Here is a 23,228-nt window from a genome sequence, read left to right on the forward strand (position 1 = left end):
CCTTTATAAGCAGAATTGAAACATTTATCTTTCTTTCTACCTGACCCCTCAGGAATTTAAAAGCTTTCGGTATTTCTGTATTTCATGGCAGTATGTTTATTTGCATAAGTTCAATAAGAACCTGCTTTCCTTGTAAGAGAACCAATTAAAAACACAGGTTATATTACCAAGGCTTTGACTGGAATGTCATACCTGAGAGACACGTGTTTAAACTCTGATATGAACAGCTTTCAGGAACTAAGGTTGACTTTATCAAGAACTGGCCTGGTACCTTGCTTACAGAGTTCCCAGCAGCCTTACCAGGTGAGTGAGGAAGGTCACACTTCCTGGCAGGTGCAGGAACCTCAAGAAGAGAGGAATTCACCCAAATGAACAGGTACTGAAGGGACAACCTGATGGCAAGTCTGGCTTGGCTGTCTGGCCTCAAGAGGCCTTTAAAAGTTTAATCTGAAATTCCTTATGAAAAGTTCCAGAAAAGCATATTTAAAAGAGCATATGTAATCAATTGCTCTTCTTGCTGCACTTATGCAAATAATAAAACCAAGTGTTTATTTTCTTAATCTGGTTACTTCTAGTAAAAATGAGGGTGATTTTAGAGAAAAGTATTGTGTCAATAATGCAGCCTTATCTGTACTAAATCCTAATACTAGTCATTGAGACAAACTAGATCCAGAATTCTAGGTTCTTCAAAATATCTAGCTATCATTCTCTAGATGTTTTAGTTTTCTCTTATCATTGCAATTAAAGTTTTACTATCTCTAGTTCTTATATTCAGCCATGCATTCTTAATCTCAACAAGTTTGTCCTTCCAGAATGGAAAATCCAACTCCAGATGTTGCTACTTAACTTAAAAATAACACAATTCGTTCTATCTTGCCTAGAAGCCACAAAACTGCAAATGGAGATAGAACCTGGAATAGAAGTGCCCATCTTCCGAGGCCCTCTCGAATGACCAGTGATGGAGACCTTACTGCACCCCCTCTCAGCATGAAGCAGCCAGAGCAGTCGTCGCCCCCTTTCCCTAGCAGCAGCTAGGGTCTCTATCTGTAGGGGGGGAATGAGACAGGGACCATAGATGTAGTCAGAGTAGGGTGAGGGCCCCTGGAAGGGGCAGGGCAGGATATTTGCAGTCAGAGCAATGTAACTACATGCAAGGAAACCCCCCTACTAAAACTCTATATTAAACATTGAACTCTAGAATCATTCTTCAGTAAAATCAGTTCATGTTCCCCAGATAAAGAAGAGTAGCACATGTTTTATTATGCTAACCATTTATAATTATGTGTAAGGTTCTCTTTAGCATACTAAAAGGCCCAGGCCTATGTGCTGTCTTTCTCCTTCAGATCTGATGAAGTGATTTTGCAAACTGGGCAACTAATTTAGCAATTAAGCCCAGGCATAAACAACACAGTAAAAGGCAGGAAGGATTCCACCTTAAAGATAAGATTGCATTTTAATACCCAAGAAGTTAAGACGTTAAAAATTCTTCCCTTACTCTTTAGCAAACAATGCCTCAGCCCACCTTGGGGGCTGAGCAGGTGGCCTTGTTTAAATGACCCCAGACCAAGATGCTGGTATCTCAGGGAGAAATCATCAGAGGAAGTTGCTTGTGTTAAGTTCATTCTAAATATTCAGAGACCACTTAGCAAGTCCACACCCCTAAGATTTTTTTCATGTTCTCGAAAAATCCTCAGCTGCCTATAAAACCCCGTAGACAATGCACCACTACGAACTCTCTTGTCCCCTCCTGGTGTGAGCCGGGAGCTCTATTCTCTCACTTTATCTCTAAATAAAAGCCTGTACCTTGCTCTTCTAAAAAAAAAAAAAAAAAGAAAGGAATGTGTATATAAATACCTATTTTCAGAAATGAGGCTCTGAAAAAAATTTATATGTTCCTTAAAATACAGCATAAATATAGCAATATAGTATATGTGTTAAGAAAATAAGTTTTGCCACGTCAGGGAATTTATACTACAAACATAGTCATAAAAGCAATGAGTGAAATGACTTATGTTAAGATGACCCATGGTAACTATTTGTATTGGTAAAAAAATGGAAATAACCGAAATATTCAGGGTTTGGAATTAAAAATGTATATGGTGCAGGCATGAAATGGAATATTATGAAGCTACAAAAGGAATAGGCTCTATGAGAGACATGTCCATCTTTCCACGTTATTAGAATCTTTTCAGAATGGTTATGAAGGGAAATTTGAGGAATCAGATGATGCTTCCAACCACTCTTTTCTTTTATTTCTTAAACTTTCTATTTTGCAATAATCCTTTATTCACAGATATATACATTCAAAGATAGTAAAAGGAAGTCTTTGTACCCTTCACCTAGTGTTCCCCAATGGTTACAGCTCAGGGAACTGTATATACAATATCAAAACCTGGAAGTTGACAATGGCACTATGCATGTGTATGTACTATTTTATCACCTCTGTGGAATTGAATAACTACCACTGGCAATCAAGACAAACCTGTCCATCGCCACGGAGATCTCCCTCGTGCTGCCCAGTTAGAATCACATGCACCCTCTCCATCCCCAGCCCTACCCATGGCAACTGCTAATCAGTTCTCTATATCTAAAATTTTGTCATTTTGAGACTATTATATAAATGGAATCAGCACGAGACTGTTTTCTCACTTAGCATAATGCCTTTGGGACCTATCCAGGTTGTCTCCTTTTAATTGCTGAATAGTATTCTGTAGTGTGGATGTGCCACAGTTTAGTCATTGGCCTATTGTAGGACATTTTGGCTGTTTCTGGTTCAGAGCTCTAACAGATAAAGCTGCTGTGAACAAGCACTTACAGGTTTTTGTGAACATACGTTTTCACCTCTCTGGGATAAATGCCCAAGACTGCAGCTGCCGTGGGTTGTAGGATAAGTGTCTGCTTAGTTTTTTAGGAACTGCCAGACTATTTTCCAGAGTACTGTACCATTTTACATTTCCAACCACAGTTTTCTTTTTATGCAAGATGTTATTGACTACTGTTAGTGTGACGGCACTAGTCCAAAGGCTCAGGAGAATCGGAGACCATTTTAATTTGTAGAGAAGATAAGCGTAATATACATTAAATGAAGAAAAAAGAGAGGTTAAGACTAATCTCTTTGGTGGTCCACAGGGTCCCATGTTTATGGTCTGGGATTTTCAGTACGATTCTTTCCTCACCATCAAGCTAACTGTTGTGCCCCTGCCCACTGTCCCAAGGCTCCCATTTAAGTCTGGGCTCATTCTGGAGTGTTCTAACCTCAATAATAGTCACCTAGAGACCTTAGAGACTCATTTCAGAACCATCTCCTCCCAAGGACCTCTGTACCTACACAGCTGCCTCCCGGTCCCCCAGCACTAACTGGCAATTAGACGTTTTGGATGTGTCTGTGCACCCTGACCACCCTCCAGGCTTTGGCTGTTAGAGTACAGGGGTGAGGTCCACTTCCCCCTAGGCTCCAGGGTCATGCTGCCCTTCTTGATGTCTTTGGACACTAACAACTCCTGAGCATGAATTTCCTCTTCTGTGCATTTGAGGTGCTACATAACAACAGTGCCAACTAGCAGCAAGTTTTAGAGCATCTCCTGTAGGAAAGCAGGAGCACGGTAGTGAACAAAGAGGAGGCCCTGCTGTCAGGGAGAGCAACTGAAGGGAAAACATAAGACCAGTGTTCAGTCCCACTTTGGCAGGTAGCTGGCCTTTGAGAAACGTTAGTTGTGTTTAAAGATTATAGTCAAACTGAATAACTTGTTTATGGACTTGGATCGAATGTGAACCCAGTGTTGCTCATTTAGTCAGGTATAGCCTTATTCATTGTAACCAGACATTAGTTACCACCACTTGTTAGGAGCTGCACTGACCCCATCCCCATTGCTAAAGTCAGATTATGGCTAACTAAGGGCATTCCATTTTGTGTTTAAAATTTAGGATGATTCTGAATTGAATACCTTGAATATCAACTTCAGTAAGGATTTCTTGTATGTAAACATACAACTTCAAAGAGTCTTTAGGCAAATTTGCAAAAAAGCCCCTTACAGTATGTTCAATGGTTCACCTATTAGCAAAAGACTCCCACAGCGATAAAGAACAATCTCATTGTTTATAAAAGGTGACACAGCCCATAAATACTTAATCAGAAATACAAAATTTAGCAGGTGAAAAAATCCCTAAAAATACTGAAAAGGTAACCAGAAACAAAAAGAAAAAAGAATACAGCAGTTGAATGAATGCAAAAATACTCCTAGAGGTCTGAATTTTAGGCAAACTATTCATTGTGCAAGTTGGTGAATGAATGACCCGGTTACCAGGTAAGATGATCCTGACACTGCTCAGAGTGGTATGCTGTCCAGGCAGAGCCAGCCTGGCATCTTTGGGCGGTCTGGACATACAGTCAGGCTGGAGGTTGAGTGTCCTATTAAATTCAGAGTAATCAGGGTGGGAGTGACCTGTCCTAGGTCCCATCCCTGCTTCCAGGAAACGAGAAGAGGGATTTATTTGGAGCATTGCTGTCTCTCACAGGGAAAGATGGGGCCCTGTTCCCCACTCCCCATACAACTACAGAAGTCTCCAAATAGTAACCAACAGAGGCTCACGATAATGAGTGAATAGGCAAAACCAGGTAACTGTGGTCTTCAGTTACAGTTCATCAACCTCCAGCAATGTGACCTCTGCAAAAGTTGCTTGATCTCTCCTCAGCCTGAGTTGACTCATGCATAAAATGTCAGAGTGGACTTAGATGGGCACCACAGTCCCTGTAAGCTCTAAGATTTCCTGAGATTTCGCTGCCGACAGAGCTCCTCCCCTGTGTTGACCTTTCCGACAGCCTCAAGGCTAGACTGGGGAAAAAGAGCACCATTTTTTGTTCGGCTTGAAGACAGCCGAGGCTTCACTGTAGCAAAGGTTACTGTTCTGTACCTCAAAGATCCAAGTCCCCAGGCTCTCAGAATGTAAATGTTAAGGCGATGAGAACAGTGAAATGTGAGCTCTGGTTCATTTGAATCAGAACCATTCACCCGTCCTGGTGCAGCCCTAAGACAGAGGGCCGCCTCTGGGGCCTGAAGCTTTTGAACTCCGGTTTAGGCTGTCAGCACTGATTTAAAGAGATTCGGTAGTTCAGTTGCTTCTGGAGAAGAGCTGACACTCACCGCAGGGCCTGGGGGCTAATAGTGACACGTGAGCTGACTTCTTCCCGCTGGAGGGGCAGATCTAGTCACACGCTGGCACAGAAGGCTGTGGTGTCAAATTCACAAATTCACAAGCCTTATGCCTTCACCACCGTAAGCATTACAGTTTTAATGGCAAAGCCCTAGTTGCAAACCCCAATCTCTGGGTTTAGTAAGAATTGGGTGTGAGAGGCTGCGAATGGTGGTTTTCCGCCGGGTGTGTTTGTTTTTTCCTCGCCTCCCTCACTTGCTTCCTGTTTGTGCCCAAGCCTAGACCAAAGTCCTCTGAATGTTGGCCACCAGGGCGCTGCCCTCCAGGTGGTGGCCCATAGTGGGATTCCAGGTTTGCCTTGTTTGTTATTACTCCTCGCTGCAGTCCATGGACCTCGTGTGTGTGTACCAGCCCCGTCTCCTGGGCACACGCATCTCCAAGTTCTTGCCAGAGTGGGTATGAGTCTCAGTCCACAGACATGAAGCTTTCTTTCCTAGAACTGCACTTTGTGCCCAGGGGTCTGCCCTGCTAAGCTGTTGTAAAACCACTCACTGCAGCCTTGCCTGGGCACATACGCCCTCTCCTTGGGGACCTACTGAGGGTCACACAGCCCTCAGCCCTGGGGTGTGAGGAAGGCCAAGGTGAGGGTGGGGATGATTCTGGTTCTAGTCTGTCAGAGGGGTCTGTTGGCCCTGCCTGTGTGCCCCTGTGGCTCCAGAGCTTATAAATTGTGCCTTGAAGAAGAAAGAGGAGGAAGAGGAAAAGAAATGATCAGCCGGCACCGGGCATGACAGGGTTTCTGGGGCCCTGGTGATGCGGTTTCACTTTGTAAAAATTCATCAGGCTGTTCATTTATGTTTGGTACACACTTCTATATGAATATTATACTCCAGGAACAAAATTCATTTAAAAAAAAACAAAACAAAACCCAAACAGCCAAGATGGGGACACCACTGCTTCCCAAGTAATAAAAAGTTATTACTTTCCTGTTTATTATTTAGTATAATTACATCATTCTGGCAACTTAGTTTTATGATGTTAGGTTTTGTACGTCTTAGTACAGAAAGGGTTATAAAAAAGACATATTTAGCTAATCACGCGGGTGCTGTAAGAACATCAGGAGAAGCCACTGTCCCTTAATTATTCATAGCGATTATCCAGGTGGACAGTATTTAACCTGCAACCAAAACAAATGGATGTTTGGAGGGGCCTTGGTGGAACAATCAAATCATCAGTCTCAAAATGTACCCACAAGCTCAGTTCTCCTGCTGTCTGCCAGAGCTTCAGTTCTATATTTATCGTTTCAAATCAGCAGTATAGCAATTAGTTATTATAATAAGAGCTACCAACTTATTGTGCACCGACTTCATGCCAGGCAGTGCATTATCAGTTTTTCATACTAAAATCGCCTCATTCCTTGTCACAACAACCCTATCAAGGAGCGGTCTCGTTCCATTTTACAGCTGAGGACACCGAGGCCAGGGGCTCCTGAGGGGGCCCAGCCGCACCCACACTGCTGGTGAGTGCGGGTCCCAGGCGAGCCCCTGTGTGCTCTGCTGTCTTGGGACCTGACGTCAGTGGCAGGAAATAAGTGACGTGGGTAACAGAATTCTGGATCCTGAAATACGGCTCTTCATGTGGTTACTATAGTTACTTCCCTACATGATGTGATGGTTTTTGCCAGGATAACAATGGATCCACTGTTAGCCACTGAGGTGTTGAGCCCCCACCGTCATCATGAAACCCAAGGGACATTTTAATAGGCTTAAAAATAGTGTTCCTGCCTTCTAATCATACCTTTTACTTCAGAAGCCCCTGGAACATTAACAGATCGCGCACTATGGCAGCTTTACAAATACTGTTCTTTGCGCCTTCTGTAAAATGTAAGGACTCTGTGAAGGTAATACGACCATGCTTCAGACAGAGTCCCGCAGAACTGCTAGACAAAAGCTTGAGTGCCCCCTCACTAGGTTGAGGGAGAGGGTGAGCATCCAGGCAGGAAGTCCTGTGGAAAGAGAGGCCGTAGGACCTGGAGAGATGCATCCTGGGAGGCATGGGACAGAGAGGCAGGAGCTGTGCCTTACAAGTAAATATGGCCCTTGATAAATTAGCAGGCACATGCAGAGGAAGCGGTTTGGGAATTGCGGGGAGCACAATCAAGCCCTAAAATGTGTTACCGATAAGCGGTTAGAGCCCTGAGCTGTCAGGGAAGATGAGAACTCAGAGCCTGGGGTTGTCTTGCCTCCTGCACGCCAGCTGGCCGTGCTATGGTCCAGGCCCCGTCGTTCCTTTCTGACTGGCAAGGCCGAGGCCCTTCTTGGATGTGACATACTGGGGCACTCCTGGGACTGACGACAGAAGCCAGAGCTTCTGATTCCTGGCCTAATGTCAGATCTATTTTCTCTAATTACAGAGTCATCCTGGCGAAGAGGATGTGACATCCAAGGGCGACCACAGGGCCTCTCTCTCAACACTCGTGAGAACCAGATTCTTCCCCCTGGTCTGGAGCTCCCAGCAGAGTTCTGGAAGCTGATGAAAGAGAACATCAGAAATAATAGGTAATTAGAAGCCTTATAAAAAGGAAAAGTGCTCTTGTCAAACTTAGGAAGTGTCTCTGTGGCTGCAGGTCAGCATTGGAAACTGCCAGATGCAAGGGTGCCTTGTGCCAATGGGGCAGTCTAGAGGCTGCAGCAAGTGTGCAAAGGGACTGGGGCCAGTCCCGGGCAGGGTGGGGAGACTGTTCAGAAAGTATTACCCGATCAGCGCAGCTGGTATGTACAAGGCTAGGGAATGCCTTTGACCAGCCCCAGCAGAACCTCAGCTCCTGAAACCAGTGGCACAAGGACTAAATGGGACTGAGGGGGAGAAGGGAGAGACCACCTACACAAAGGAAAGACAGAACCCACCACCAAGAGAGGCAGAGTGGAGGGGTTTCTTCACTGGCCAGTTCCTTGGTGGGTCGAGTATTCCAGGAGGGGCAGTTGTAAGGAACTGAGCAAAATCTTGGGTCCGGATAATCCACACAATTAACTGCTTTCGGGTCCCTTACCTGCTGGGACCCTAGGGACCATTCCCGGACTGGAAGGGGTCTGGGCACTAACTGGGTGGACGCTGGTGGGCTCAGTGTCAGGTGACCTGCCCGGACTCGGATGGCTCTCCAGGGCGGAGCGGTACCTCCGGGCCTTTGGAGCACCTCCTACCCAGCGGCGTCTCGCAGCCACTGTCGGGTCTATGGCTGAGGCTTCTGCTCCCAGCCTGCTCCCCACGGGGCTCCCATTGGAGCGCTCACGAGGCTGTTTTGGAAACCCCCCTGAAGGGACTTTTTGAGACTAATAACAGAAGCCAGAGCTTCTGATTTCTTCTTGCGTCCCCGCCCCACTAATCCTAAGGCTCCCTAAGGCTGGGCTCTATGTGACAGATACAGGCAGGGTGGGGGTGGGGTAGGAAGGGGAGGCATTGAAGGCATTCGTCCCATTTTGGGGCCCAGGTTTCAGTTGCTGCCTCCTTTCCCAGCTGGTCTGCTTTTTCCTCCTGGGTGTGCTTTCATTTCTCCGGTCAGGAAACCTTCCTAACCGTTTCCTGTGGCCACGGTTGTCCCAGGTAAACGGAGACACTCTGAATGAAGACTGAGATGCAGTCCCCTCTGTCAGTGAGGTCACGTTCTAGTTGGTAACAATTTCAGAACAGTATTTATGCTCAGCAGGGGCAAGCAGAGGGGTGTTTGGGAGCCAGGGATGGGAGTGATTGAATCTAAGGGGTGGGGGTGGAGGCCAGGGAGAGCCCTCAAAAAAGGGGGAGCCGGGGCTGGATGCCTCTAAGGTTGCCAGATAAAATACGGGATGCTTGTATTTAATGTGATATTTGTGACATACTAAAAAAGTCATGCATTATTTATCTGAAATTCAGATTTAACTGAGCATTTTGTATTTTCATTTGCAAAATGTGGCAAACCTAATTCCTGATGACTCTAGAGGAGTTAGCTGAGTACCTGGGGGGAAAGGAGGGAAAGACATCCCCTCAGACGGAACAGCATGCACAAAGACCCAGAGGTGAGGGATCCCAGGCTTCATTTAAGGAAGCGGACATGGTCCAGTGGCTGGACTGTGGAGGGCAAGGGGGGAGGAGCTGCGGAGAGAGTGCACCCAACAGGCCCCTAGCTGTTGAGCACATGTGAAGTGGCAGGTGCCATGTGAGGTTCTAAAGTGATGTCATGAGCCAGCCAGACACAGCTTTGGCTCTCAGGATGCTCATGGTGCAACTGAGAAGGCGTGAGGTAGCCTCAGGGAAGATGAGGCACCGTGGAGGTTATAGCTGGGGACTACAGTTAAGGCCCAGCTGGGAGGTCAGGAAAGGCCTCTCTGAGAGACGCCAGTGTGCTGAAGGCATGCCAGGGAGGCGAGTGTTCTAGACTAAGGTAACAGCATCACAAAGGCCCTGGGGTAAAGAAAAGCGCTGTGCGTCCTGGATGCTGAAACATGGCTAGAGGGGCTGGGCCCCGAGAGAGAGAAGAGGGTCAGAGGGGAAGGCTGGAGAGCGGCCCGGGGCACGGTCCTGAGGACAGTGGGGGCCATCAAAGGAGTTTAAAGCAGGCGGCAGGGCCCAAGCAGCTCCGAGTTCCTCAGGGTCTTCAGGGTGACTCAGGCTGGAGAGGAGGGACGGGGATGGTGGAGGCAGAGAGAATGGTGGGGGTGGCAGGGAGGAGCCACTGCAGATGTCCAGGACAGGCAAGCTGGTGGCTTGGCCCGGCGCGAGGATGGTGGAGATGAGAAGCAAGGAGGGGAGGCTTGGCAGGGCTGGGTTTTCTGGTGCTGGGAAGTGAGGGGGCGGGAAGAGCAGGCATGACTCAAAGCCTCTGGTTTGGACAGATGGGAGGACGGTGGCACCATCTGCTGTGCCAGCGACTTGGGGGGTTTGGGCATGGTTAGGCGAGAGGGGTCCGGTCTGTACATGCTGATGGTGAGGAAACTGGTTGCAGACCACCAGAGGATGGCTGTGAGGAGGAGGAAGCCATGGGGGGCCAGGCAGAGCTGTGTCCAAGTCTCTCTTCTCACACACGCGGCTGTGTGGCCTTGATCAGTGACACCTCTGCTCCTGGCCTTAGGGCTCTCATCGTGCCACAGGGTGACGTGGGGAATCTGCCCTCTGAGTCGTTGTGAGGGCGGAGTGGGCAGCCTGCAAGGTAACTGATGACCCCTCCTCCCGGGATCCCCTTCCTGTGTGTCACCCTCTCCTGCTGAGATGGGTTTCCTCTGCCCGACCGAGAGACTGTGGGTATGTCACTTTCAAGGCTGGGTTATAAAAGACACCGTGGCTTCTGTCTTGTTCTTAGATCACTTGCCCACGGAGACACCAGCTGCAGTGTTTTTGGGAGAGGCTTGTGTGAAGAGGAACTATGGTTTCCTGCAAAGAACTGACTGAGCTTGGAAGTGACTTCCCCAGCCCTATCCCTTGGCTTCAGCTAACTGAAGCCCCAGCTGACATCCAGACAGCAAGACCTGCTACCTCTTAACCTGCTTCCAAATACTTGGCCCATGGAAACTGTGAGATAAGCGATATTTTTGTTTGCAGTCCTTCAACTTTGGGATAATTTATTATGTGGCAATAGAGAGGATCCAGAGGGTAAAAGCACTGAGCAGCCACATAGTCGGGGCTGGAGAGTAGGCAGCACGGTAGGTCTGGAATTCAGGAGAGAGGTCGGCTGCAGGTGTGGATGTGGGCATCTTTTGGCTTAGAGACCATCATGGAATCCATAGAGCCAGTCCACAGAGGTGTAGATGGAGGCAAGCGAATGGCGGAGCAAACAGGAGCATCTGCATGAGTCTGGGAGGAGGAGCTGCAGAGGAAGAGGGGAAACCAGCACAGGGTCTGGAAGAGGCTGTCTTCCTCCAGGAGGTGTGGTCAGTAGCGTTACTGCAGTGAGGCCTGAGGTGGGAGATCCGGGGAGTTTCTTTTGGATTCAGTGACAAGGAGATTTCTGGGGGCCCCTCACAAGCTATTTAGGTGGAGAGGTGGGCCCTGAGGCCAGATTGAATGTTGTGGGTTGGAGAGTAAAGTGTAAACACTTTCTACCCCCAAACTCTAAACCAAGATGGTTTATAGGAGAATCCTTTAGAAAATCCAACCTACAGAATATCCCAGTCTTACAAAAGCTGCTCTAGTGAATAGACACCCATTACTAAACTTATTTTATGAGGCTTTTGTAGCTTTGATAGCAAAACCAGACAAAGAGAGAATAAGAAAGGAAAATAGGTATATCAAGATATGGATGCAAAAACCCTAAATAAAACATTAGCAAATGGAATCCAGCACCATATTGAAAAAATAACACTTCATCAGCTATATTTATTCCAGGAATGCATGGATGGTTTAATATTAATAAAATCCGTAATTGTAATTCATTACATTAGTGGAAAATTCATTACATCACATTTGATAAAATTCAACACCTATTCATAATAAAGCAGTGCTTTATAAGGAATAAAAATAGTGTTTCCTTACACCAATAAAGGGCATCTATCAAAAATCTACAACAAACAGCATATTTAATGGTGGCATATTAGAGACAATCAAGAACAAGAGAGAAATGCCCACTCATCACTTCTACTCAGCCTTGTGCTGAACATTTTAGTCAATGCAGTAAAATAAGGAAAAGGAAATAAAGGCTGGGCAGGAAGGTATCAAATGTTATTGCTTATAGACTCTATAATTATTTACACAGAAAATTCAAGAGAGCCAATAAACTTGTTAGAATTAAAAAGGAGTTCCAGTTTGCTGAATACAAGATTATTGTATAAAAACCAACCACATTTCAATAACCATCAATACATTATGAAATGTAAATTTTAAAATATAACTTACAATAGCAATAAAAACCTTTTGAGATCTGTAGGAATAGTTCTGAGAAAACTACTGATGAAGTTAATTCCTTTGAGTTTTTAGTTGCAGATATTGAAGGGAAACGACTCTTTCAAGGACACCAGTAAGCTGGGGCAGTTCTGGGTTTTCAGTGGTACCAAATCCTGGAGATCTGAGTGTTGGGGTATTTTGGTTATCATCTTTCTTTTGTAAAAAACAAAACTCATAGTTTTCTGATTATAAATTCCATTTCCATGTATTCTAGACAATACAGAAAGTTTAGAAGAACATTAAGAAGTAATCAGTCACTAGCATTTCCATCCTCCTACCTAGAGACCTATGATCAATGATTTGGTGTATTTCCTTCAGAAATTTTGTGTTGTATATTTATGTTTTCAAAAATAAAATTAGGACTCTACCCTGTATACCATTTTGTGTACAGTTCATTTTCACACATTTCCCTGTCTTTTTGGATATGACATTGTGGCACTCAGTTATGTTGATGAAGTGTATATCATTTATTAAACCTATTGATTTGAGTTTTCAAAGAAAAACCAAGTATCAGATATGACTGCAATGATCATGCAGATAAAAGTTAAACTTGAGAACTAGCTCACCCACATGCAGATATGAAATGCAGTTGAGTTTCTCAGGCCAGTGGTTTTCCTGGTGGAGAAGGGGAAATGGCAAAAACATCCTCAAATACGGTCCCACCCAGAAGGAGACAGAGGTCTGGCTTACCAGGAAGAGAATGGCATTTAGAAGGAGCTTGAGAACCAGTTAACCCTCAGACTTTAGGTAATTCCTCACCCTCTGCAGCCCTGGCTTCCTTCCAGGCAACAGAAAGGCAATATGGGTGCCAGCCTCATCTAAGGCCAGCTCCTGCAGGCCCCAGAGCCTTTGCACGGGTCATTTTCTTTGCTGAAGTCCGCTGTGCTCTTCTCCCCACCTGGTTGCCCACTCTGACCCTTCAGGTCCGGTGGTCCTTCCTTACCCTGCCCCCTAGGCAGCACAGATGACCTTATTGCAGGGTTACCTCCCTCACGGAGGCCAGGGCCAGGAGGTGCTGTAGCCACAGGCCCAGAGTCCAGATCTTTGGTCAGCGCGTCTGAAGCAGAGTCCCCCTCTCCTTATTCTCCATCTAATTCTTCTAATCATGCACCTCTCAACACTTACGATCAAACCTTGTCATTATTTTGCCGATTGGCTGTTTCCCTGATCTTGTCTGTTTTCTCCTCCCACTAGGAAGCCCCCTCTGTCTGGTGAGCCCTGGGCCCCGAGGCCTGGCACCTGGTTAGGGCCCCATACCTGTTCGTGAAATGACAAGAGAAAACAGCTGCGGGGACCGAGGCCCCAGGACGCAGTGAATTCTGCCCGGGGCGGGGCTGATCCCAAACCGTGGGCGGGCTCTGGGCGGGGCATCGGGGCGGGGCATATGGGCGGGGAGGGGCGGGGGCTCCGGGGCGGGGCTCCAAGCCCCGGCGGGGGCTGCGCTCCTCCCCGCCCTTTCCACCGCCCGGCCTGCTGGCCTCCCGCCCCCGCCGCCGATAGGGGGCGCCCGCGCCCGCGGCACCGCCCCTCTGCTGGGGAGGCACCGCCCGCGCCGAGCGACTAGAGCCGCAACTCCGGGCGCGGGCTCAGTTGTCCCCTCTGCCGCCGCCGCCGCAGCTGGCGCGGGCTCGCTCGTCCTCGTCCTCGCGCTCGCGCCCCTGGCCGCCGGCGTCTCCCGGCCCGGCCGCCGCCGCCGTCGCCGCCGCCGTCACAGCGCAGTGAGTGGGGGCGGGCCTGGGGCCCGGGACTCCGGAGGGCCGGACGCAGGGAGGAGCCCGCGCGGAGCGGCCCGGGAGCGGGCTGAGGGGAGCGCGGTGGTGGCGGGGCCGCGCCGAGGGGAGCGCGGGCAGCCGGGACGGCGCGCCCCGGGACTGCCGCCACCGGGTGGCCTGGCTTGGGCGAGGGTTCCGGGGCCCGCCCGGCGCGGCCGTGCGGCTTCGGCGGCCCGGGGTCGGGCTCCGGTGCGTGCCCGCCCGCCGCCGGGGCCCGGAGCATCTCCGGTCCCACGCCAGGGCCGGTTCGGGGTGGGGGCACCTCGCCCGCGGGCAACCGCGAGGCACGGCCCGGACGGGTCACCTAGAGGTTTGCTCCAAAATGATTGTTGTTGCGGGTGGCGCTTATTAGCCACCGTTTGCCCCAATTTAAAGCCAGAGGCAGGTCTTCTGAGCTCAGTCTTGGGGGTTTTTCTGCCCCAGGGAGATACTGACTGCAGCTGAATTCTTTATGCTCAGATTTGTGTGTCCAGGCATTTTTAGTGCTTGATGTCAGAGGTGATAAGTGGCCGTGGTCCTGGGGAGCCCCTGCAGCACCTGCTGGGCTGACGGTGGTGGAGGCTGTATCTGGGGTGGAACGGAGGAAACGGAACGGAGATCCTGTGTGGATATTCTGCTGAAGTTATGTTACTGTTCAAGTATACCAGTTCTGAAACAAGTTGGTAATCCAATATTAGGAGTTTTGTGATAGAAGAGGTTTGAGTAGCAAAGACACCTGGCTGACCTGGTTTTGGCTAAGAATGTTTGGGGTAGTCTAATTGTCGCTTACCATTTCCCCTTGGCATATTCATTTTCTTGCTGTCACAAATGCCCAAGTACATGAACGATCCCAGGATAGGAAAGAAGTCAGGGGACAGCATTTAGCACAGGCCTGAGCCCAAGACTGAGACGTTTTCAAATGGCAAATATGTAGCTAGGAGAAGGAAAATCTCTTTACGTGCAGGGTTGATACTTTCAGAGAACTTGCTCTTTGGTTGAGAACTGTCAGTTCATACTAACACTTCATTTTGTGGAATGCCTAGGTATTAGGGAGTGAGTGGTCAGGACCGCCATAGATGCCATTCCTAAGGCTTGCATGAGAAGAATTTTCATAAATCATATTTTAACCAAAGCATTACCACATAAAGGAATCCTAGGGTGAATCCTTCTGTGAATCCTGCAGTGTGTTTTGGATTTTCCTCTTTGGAGTCAGTTTGAAACAGGATGCACATATTTATTTGGATTCAGCTTTACCTTGGAGATAACCCTGAGTCATGCTATAGGGAAGTTCCTTCTGGGACCCAAGAGCTCCAACGTCTGGTGGTCTCTATAGGAGCCGAATGCTCCCCCTTCACTTGTAGTTCTCTCTTCTGGAGCTCTGGGGAAAGGAGGGTTTGGGGAGATGGGAAGCAAATTAAGAGGCCTTCTGTTCCATATTTCCTCTGTCTTCATACCAGTGCTTAAAATGACTTGTGTTCAAACTATCAAGTTTCTCAAATTTACTGCAGAAATTTGGTTTACGCTATTGCCTAACAAATTTCAATATTAGCTATTGAAAAACTAATATTTTCACATTTGTTTAATACTTACCAGTTTACAAATTCATTGTCTCGCTTTTCCCCCCTCCTTTTCTGAAAGGAGAAGCTGGGCATAAAGAGTGATTTGCTCAGGGTTTCATAATTAGTAATGGAGCAGAACTGGGATACAAATCGTCACTGGTAACCAGTTCTCTTTCCTCTGCACATGCCCAAATGTGACTTCAGAACCGTACTCCTGATGTGTGATGTTATAGGCCAGTTGCTTGCCTTTGTGTTGTGCCTAAGTGGTATCATTGCTTTTGGGAAGTGGTATTATTCCGTTTTATCTTGTGGGAACTGAGGATAAGCGGAATTTTATGATACCGCGACTGTTTATAACCACTCTTTAGTATTAAGGTCCCATTTCACCCTGGAATGCCTTTCTTCTAGACCTCATGGAGAGAGGAGAGAGACACAAGAATTAGTGTTAGGAAAAAATCCATTTCTGCCTTGCTATGGTTAAGGATACCCCAACATCATAATCACAATGTCCTTGTGTGCCTGGCTACTTTTTTGCCAACCTGTATGTGAATGTTAACCTAGAAGACTCCTTTAGATGTCGCTGAACTAGCTTCTATAAAAAGTATTTCACTTTCAAACTCCCACATTTCAAGAACAGAGACATTCAGTACAAAGGTAATTTTGAAGGTATGTATAGATGGAATTTATTGAATCTTCTATTCTGAATGTCAGACACAAAGATTTCAGTAGAAAGGCATTTTAAAAGGGCTACCTGAAAACTTTGGGAAGGCAGCAGTTACAGGTTTGTATTATTTATTCAAGTGTGGAGGTGTGAATTGCCATGTATAGACTGTTTTAGAGAAGTAGGACTTTGCCCTGGAGAATTCTTACTTTTAGACTGTATCAGAAATGATAAACCCACAATATTTGTGTTATTAGTTCATCATAACCACAAAGCTTATAATTGCAATTCTGCATTGTGAGGGGAATGGCTTTTCAGGGATTCTTAGGTTATTCTCTGAGTTACTAGTTGAATTTTGCATTTTTCAGATTTACTACTTTAGAAAATTCTTAGCACTTTGTTTTAAGGCTTTTATAAACACTTTAGTATGTTTTCCTTAACTAAATTAACTACTAACATTTTAATGTCAGAATTTATGCATTAGTCATAATTAACCTTTGAAGCATGAAAGTAGGTGAATTTTTTCAGTACTCTATATTCTTTAGGAATGGTCAGCGGTTTCCACAAGAATTTTATTTGCATCAAAGATGAGATCTTTTCAGATGAACTGATTCTCAAGGGTCAGAAGACTTTCTTTGAACTTGTAATTGTTTGTGCTTAGTTGCATTTACTGTTGTTTGAAACGATCTTTAAGGAAATTCAACTTCAAAGGAAAATTCTTTTCATTGTTATCCTCATAATCTCCACTCCTGGCAAATTTTCTGGAATACTAGATTCTTCTTTGTCTTCATCAAGTAAAACAGGTCCATTTGATGCCCATTCAAGATCTTCCTTCTGCTGCCTGCTCTGTGGTCATCTAACTTCTCGTTAAGCTTTCCGCTGGAGACTGTGCCAGAAGGCAGAGAAGATGAGAAGCAAATGGATCATTCTCTAATTGTTAGCAGCTCTGGAAAATGATTTAGCAGAAGAGATGGAAGCTACCAGAAATTCTTCTGGATTATGTTTATTTCATTCATCCGCATTGTCTCTGAGACATTCCTAACAGTCACCAATTCAGAGGCTATTGGGTGACCAGGAATCTTCCCTTTTTTTGGTTTGCTTCTCGCTATATCTAAGCATCTCCACAGAGGATGTTTAGAAGTAAGGAGTAGCGATAAATTTTAAACTCATCAACATTATCTTTTTTCCTTACAGCTCTTTCGTGAACAGCTTGATTTCTTGGGAGTTTAGTCATTGGTACTGGAAATGACTAAGAGTAACTTGTTTTTACTTTGATGTGTCTCAGACACAAATGTAGGGGTGCTTTTGGGTGCTTTATAAGAAACATGGGCTTATATAGATTCCCATAATTGCTTTCCTGAATTATTAAACTTGAGATTTCATTACATCTTTGTACCAGAAGATAACCTTGTTTTTTTCTGTGGAACAGATTCAGACGCATCATCTGATGTTCTTTTTATGATTTTTCAAGAAGTTACCTTGTTTTAGTCAAGAAAGAAGAAAAAAGGATTATTAGTGTACAGCACTTGTGTAACAGCTGTGCCATTGATGATGTCGGGGTTTGGCCGTGTCTTTAGTCTCCCATTTCTCATTCACCCAGGTCAGATGTTCATGGATTAGAGTTCTGTACTTCCCTGAAGACAGGACAGCAGCCTTCAGTCACGCTAGTGAGTACATTCTTGCTGTTTTGCCTCACGAATTTTCACAAACCCATTCTGACTGGCCACTGAGATGGAGTTGCTGTCAAATTTGTAACTAAATCCTTGCCAGGTGGAGAGGGTTAATAGGTGGCTATTGGGGCAGGTCTCAAGTTAATTCTTTCAATTTCTTGTTTCTTGGATTCTGCTTTTCTGATTCCTACCCAAGGTTTATGGAGACATCTAGACTAGGAGTTAGAAAACCCAAGTTCTTAGTTAACTTTCATGCTGTGGGGTCTTGAGCAAGTCACATCTGCTGTTTCTCTGTTTTGCATCTGGGGACAGCAGTTTAGGCAGTGTTCACTGTATCAGGAATGTTGTGGGTGGGGAGAGTCTTCCCTTTTTACTTAAGTTGCTTATTCTAGAATCCCTTCTCAGGTTGTCCTGATGTTCCTGCAGAGGTCTGCTGAGCGAGCTCTTCTGTTTTCCCATTGGGGTTACTCTTGCGGTCTTCCCTCAGGCCTCTGCTAGTCCATGTGTTATAAAGTCCCTTTGAATTCTGTTCTGTGCAGCTGTTGGCCTGTAGCCTTTCTTCATAGATTGAAAGCTCTGTGAGGCAAGGATTGCACCTTTCCTATTTCTGTGTATCCATGTTGCACAACAGGCTTCTCCCCCTGCCCAGGTGGTCTGCAAGAAATGTTGGTTGACTGAATTATTTTTGAGGCTGTCAGGAATGAGTGCTATGGTGATGTGAAGATGCTAAAAAGGAGCATATTATCAGAACTTTTGGATGACTGGCCTTTTAAATTGCTCCATTACTGATACGTTTTATCAGTAACTGAATGAGATGCTCATAATACAAATTGGTAAAGCCTGTTTCTGGCTCTGTTTATTTCAAATACTGTTTAGGTGGGATGAGTCGGAGGAATGAAAGCTTGTCACAACAGCCCTGAATTTGACATTTGTTCCATTTCTCACCCTGTAGCATGTGGTGGCCTGTCTATATCCGACTGCTGAGTGTGGAGAATAAAAACTGACTGCTCGGTGTCTGGTCCACATTTCAGTTTGTTTTGCTTTGAAGAATTTGCAAGGTGGAGAAATAGACGCTTCGGGCTCCAATTTCAACCCATGCTGTGCTATGCAAATGTTCCCTACATGCCTGAGTGACCTTTTTGAGAAAGAGCCTTTGTGATCTAATGTAGCCAGGGCCTGTTCTGGGAATAGTGTGCCAGATTCCTCTAAAAGTGGGCAAAGTGAATCTGTTCAGAGACCATATTTTAAAAAAAACAATGCTCTTCCTGGATAATAAGTCCTCATTTCTCACCATCTCTTGCCAGTACTTTTGGAATTTGCTCTGCAGTTTGCTTTGGGGAATGATGTGTGTGCGGGGCTGACTAAGGCGGTTCAGTGGCTGGAAACCTGTCTAAGTGCTGTGGAATTGTAGGTGAGACTAAATGCAGACTGGAATCATTAGTTTCTGGGTATTAATGTCTTCAGGCTGGTTCTCCCTAAGTGCCCTCTGAGGGACTCTAAAAACAGATTTTTTTTTTAGTAAGGTATTATTGATATACACTCTTATGAATGTTTCACATGAAAAACAGTGTAGTTACTATATTCACCCATATTATCAAGTCCCCCCCATACCCCAATGCAATCACTGTCCATCAGTTTAGTAAGATGCCACGGATTCACTGTTTGTCTTCTCTGTGCTACACTGTATTCCCCATGACCCCCCACACCACGTGTACTAAACATAATACCCCTCAATCCCCTTCTCCCTCCCTCCCCACCCACCCCACCCACCCCTCCCTTTTGGTAACCACTAGTCCCTTCTTCGGGTCTGTGAGTCTGCTGCTGTTTAAAACAGATTTTTAATGTTGTTTTTGCCCCAAATTGTGCTTGAATGACTTGGCATTTAAATTGTTTTCTATTCGTTTTGCTTATTCTACAAAATAAAATGCATTGGTATTGGAAGTGTAATTAGTGTTTTTATGTTATAAAAGAAATACCATTCTGATGAATATCTCTTGCAAAGTGATACTGGTGTCTTGAGGGTTTTTGGGTTTTAATGTCTTCCTGAGATGTTTGGTCTGTACAGTTGAAATGCTGATGAAGAATTTTCTCTTTCTTCCTTTCTCTTAAGTGACTTTTTTGATAAGGGTCATCATAGTTTTGTATCATGAAAGTTGTATAGTTAGTCACTGTGTACTCTAACAGAAATTCCAAACATTAAATTTTCAGAGAAGATAAGTAGAATCTGAATGATTGGTTTCCTCACTGGTCTCTTCCACCTCCTTTAAGTTTGGGAAAATTCATCTGTCAAGGTGGTCAGTCTCTTAGGCACACGTGGGTAGGATAGAGGACCCGCAGAAGGCCCTGGAGGAATACTTTCTTCCCAGATCTTTGCCTCATAGTCGCCTTTAGTAGAGCGACTGTGAGCAGTTTTCTGGTGCTTGGCCTGCTCTGTTGGGTGGAAGAACCTTTCTTACCTGTTTTCATAGTCATATGTGCTATCACATGTCTTTTTCTCCTTCCCAAGTTTTCCCTGGAACCCGGGCTCCCCGAGACCAGCGCTGGAGCAGATGGATAATGGAGACTGGGGCTATATGGTAAGAGGCTTTTGCAGATGCATCTTGAAGGCTGGCAAATTATTTGTGTGTGTCTTTCTCCCTCTTATGTATTCTTAGGTATGCTACATCTTTTAAGAATTAAAATGTTAAATTGGTGTAGCCCCCTGCCCCTAATTTATATTAGATGTATTTTGGGGGTATTTTTCTTTTGTTTGAGTGTTACGTAAGCAAACTCAATCAATATGGACTGTCTAAGTAACTACTTATAATCAGTTGAGAGCATGATTTTTGCTCTTTAAAGTATGTTGTTCTTAAAGTCTTCCTTCATACAATAGTGACTATTAAAGGGTCTGTCTAGTGGGGTATCATACAGAGGACACTTTCGGTGGTTGGGAGGTTAATGGCTCAGAAGGTGCTACTTGTACCACTTACACTTTTTTGTGTGTGCATGTGTTTTCCTATTTTTCTTTTCCTTTGGTAAGAAGTATTTTACTTAACTAGCACCAAAGTCTGTCTGTCTGTCTGTATTTTTTTCCTTAAATGTAATTCCTAAAATCAAAGGTATGTATTTAGGGAAGCTTGCTTTTCAAAATTAAAGGCTAGATTGCAACATTAATGTCACATAAGTGAATACACTATCAGATTTTGAAATTTGAGAGCTGCTGTTAGCCTTTGGGTAAGTGAGGTTGTACTGATTATACTGTATGTTTCAGTATTTGGCACTGTTATTTTCATGAAAAAGCTATGAAGATTAGTTCTGCACAAATTTTTATTTTTAAAACAAATTTCCCAATTTGTTCCCCTTTTATGAGGGGGATAAAACAAAAGCAATATTGCAAGTAGATGTCTTGTAGTATCAAATCATTTTTTTGTTCTATTTTATGTTGAATTAAGAAAAACAAAGGTTTTTTTTTTTTTAAATCAGAAAACTTTAGTGAAGGTTTTTCTCTTCCCATAGTATATATTCTGACCTGAAAACTCTCTGGCTACTGGGCCTGAAATTAAATGGCTTTGGAAGTCATGCCCTCCTTTCTTAGTGTAAAGCTTTAAAGGTGGGATTTTTGCTTTTTTCCAATTGAAAGCAGCTGTCGGATCCCATCATCTGGGTGGGTTTATAGCTGAAAGTAACACTCTTTTGTATATAGGATGGCTAAATACCTTCTGGCCAGAAGGAGAGTTTTGCTTTGTTTGTTACCATTTTCTTAATTTGTCAGTTAGGAATTGAAGCATTTCAGATGACTGATCATTTTTTAAAAAATTGCAGATGACTGACCCAGTCACGTTAAATGTAGGTGGACACTTGTACACAACGTCTCTCACCACATTGACACGCTACCCGGACTCCATGCTCGGGGCCATGTTTGGAGGGGACTTCCCCACCGCCCGAGACCCTCAAGGCAATTACTTCATTGATCGGGATGGACCTCTTTTCCGATACGTCCTCAACTTCTTAAGAACTTCAGAGTTGACCTTGCCCCTGGATTTTAAGGAATTTGATCTGCTTCGGAAAGAAGCAGATTTTTATCAGATTGAGCCCTTGATTCAGTGTCTCAATGACCCTAAACCTTTGTATCCTATGGATACTTTTGAAGAAGTCGTGGAGTTATCTAGCACTCGGAAGCTTTCTAAGTACTCCAATCCAGTAGCTGTGATCATAACCCAATTAACCATCACCACCAAGGTCCACTCCTTACTAGAAGGTATCTCAAACTATTTTACCAAGTGGAATAAGCACATGATGGACACCAGAGATTGTCAGGTGTCCTTTACTTTCGGACCCTGTGATTATCACCAGGAAGTTTCTCTCCGGGTGCACCTGATGGAGTACATTACGAAGCAAGGCTTCACGATCCGCAACACCCGCGTGCATCACATGAGTGAGCGGGCCAATGAGAACACAGTGGAGCACAACTGGACTTTCTGCAGGCTGGCCCGGAAGACAGATGACTGACCTCCAGCCCCAGAGAGACCCCTGGAAGCCGACTGACTCTCCAGGACATGGAAGAGACTGATTATTATTTTTTTTAAATCACCATGTGGAATTTTTTTTTTAATATTTGTATATTTATTTGAAGGCACTGAGGACCAGAAGGAAGTTTTGTGCTTTAGCAGACTCTTCTATGTTTTGTTCCCTTACCCTGAGGATGCATGTGCCTGTTCAGAACCTCCAGATACCTTTTTTATAAAAAGAAGTCTGAAAATCATTGTGGTATATAATCTACTCTTAACAGAGCTTTTTTTATTACAGTGCTAAAATGATTTCTGATTTAATGGTCCCTAACTTAACTAGAAGGCTAAAAATGCAGGAATGAACGAATAAACAGAGTACTCATGATGCCTTTGAGAGAAATCAAAACATCATGTAGGGTGACCTAGTTTCCAAACCAATAAGCAGTATTGTAATATTAAAGGAAAACTGTTCCAATCATTTAAATGTACTTGTTAAGTACTGCTTTTTACAGTTATGACAACTGTTTCTCTCTATGCATATAAATCAAGCAACCAAATATCTGTAGCCATGGAAATGTCTGACTAGAAATATTTATATTGGGTTCTGAATACAAAATGTCCTTGCGGTAGAAATCTTACTTCTTATGCCTGGTGCAGTATAATTCCTAAGTGTACTGTCTACCAGAAAAAAAAGAAACTAATAAAAAATGCAATATGAAAAATAGGTCTGTATTTATTGATTCCTGTTACTTAAGAGGGAAAGTCATGTGCCATGTCTGAAGTCTGCATTGCTTGGTTTATGTCCCATTTATGCACTGCCTTTAGCACATTTGTATTTGATTCAAGAGGACTCAATTGGACCTTAGGATGCAATTTATAGAACTCCACCATGTCGTTGCAGCAGGAAAAATGGAGTTATTAATTTTGTCTGAGAGAGTGCATATTTGAACCGTGAACATACAGTTTGACAAATTTTTTTCAAATAGGACTAATGCTGAAGATTACAGTTTTCTGCAATAAGCCACCGTTGTGATAGCTCTGAA

General features: G+C 44.9%; 1 protein-coding gene and 1 long non-coding RNA gene across 21 annotated transcripts in view; both read left to right on the forward strand.

Annotated features, from left to right (window-relative positions):
• The window catches only part of LOC108394912 (uncharacterized), a 28,792-nt gene extending 16,361 nt beyond the window's left edge, over positions 1-12,431 (forward strand). For 2 of the 3 annotated variants that reach the window (XR_005061580.2, XR_001852543.3), the window contains 2 exons: positions 7,565-7,709; positions 10,481-12,431. This is a non-coding gene — a long non-coding RNA (uncharacterized lncRNA). Of the gene's footprint in view, positions 1-881; positions 7,710-10,480 lie in introns of all 3 variants that reach the window. The other variant, XR_012128918.1, reaches the window with a different exon arrangement.
• A 1,021-nt stretch (positions 12,432-13,452) lies between these two features.
• The window catches only part of KCTD6 (potassium channel tetramerization domain containing 6), a 201,523-nt gene continuing 191,747 nt past the window's right edge, over positions 13,453-23,228 (forward strand). For 6 of the 18 annotated variants that reach the window (XR_012128904.1, XR_012128907.1, XR_012128903.1 and 3 more), the window contains exons 1-3: positions 13,783-17,168; positions 17,629-17,695; positions 20,205-20,274. Coding sequence is in view for 11 of the 18 variants with exons in the window: in XM_037019187.2 (XP_036875082.1) it covers positions 20,248-20,274; positions 21,500-22,186 (714 nt within the window). In the remaining 7 variants the exon portion in view is untranslated. The other 12 variants (XM_037019187.2, XM_073230779.1, XM_073230782.1 and 9 more) reach the window with 12 other exon arrangements.

This window comes from Manis javanica, chromosome 3 (genome assembly GCF_040802235.1).
Source record: "Manis javanica isolate MJ-LG chromosome 3, MJ_LKY, whole genome shotgun sequence".
Taxonomy (NCBI): Eukaryota; Metazoa; Chordata; class Mammalia; order Pholidota; family Manidae; genus Manis; species Manis javanica.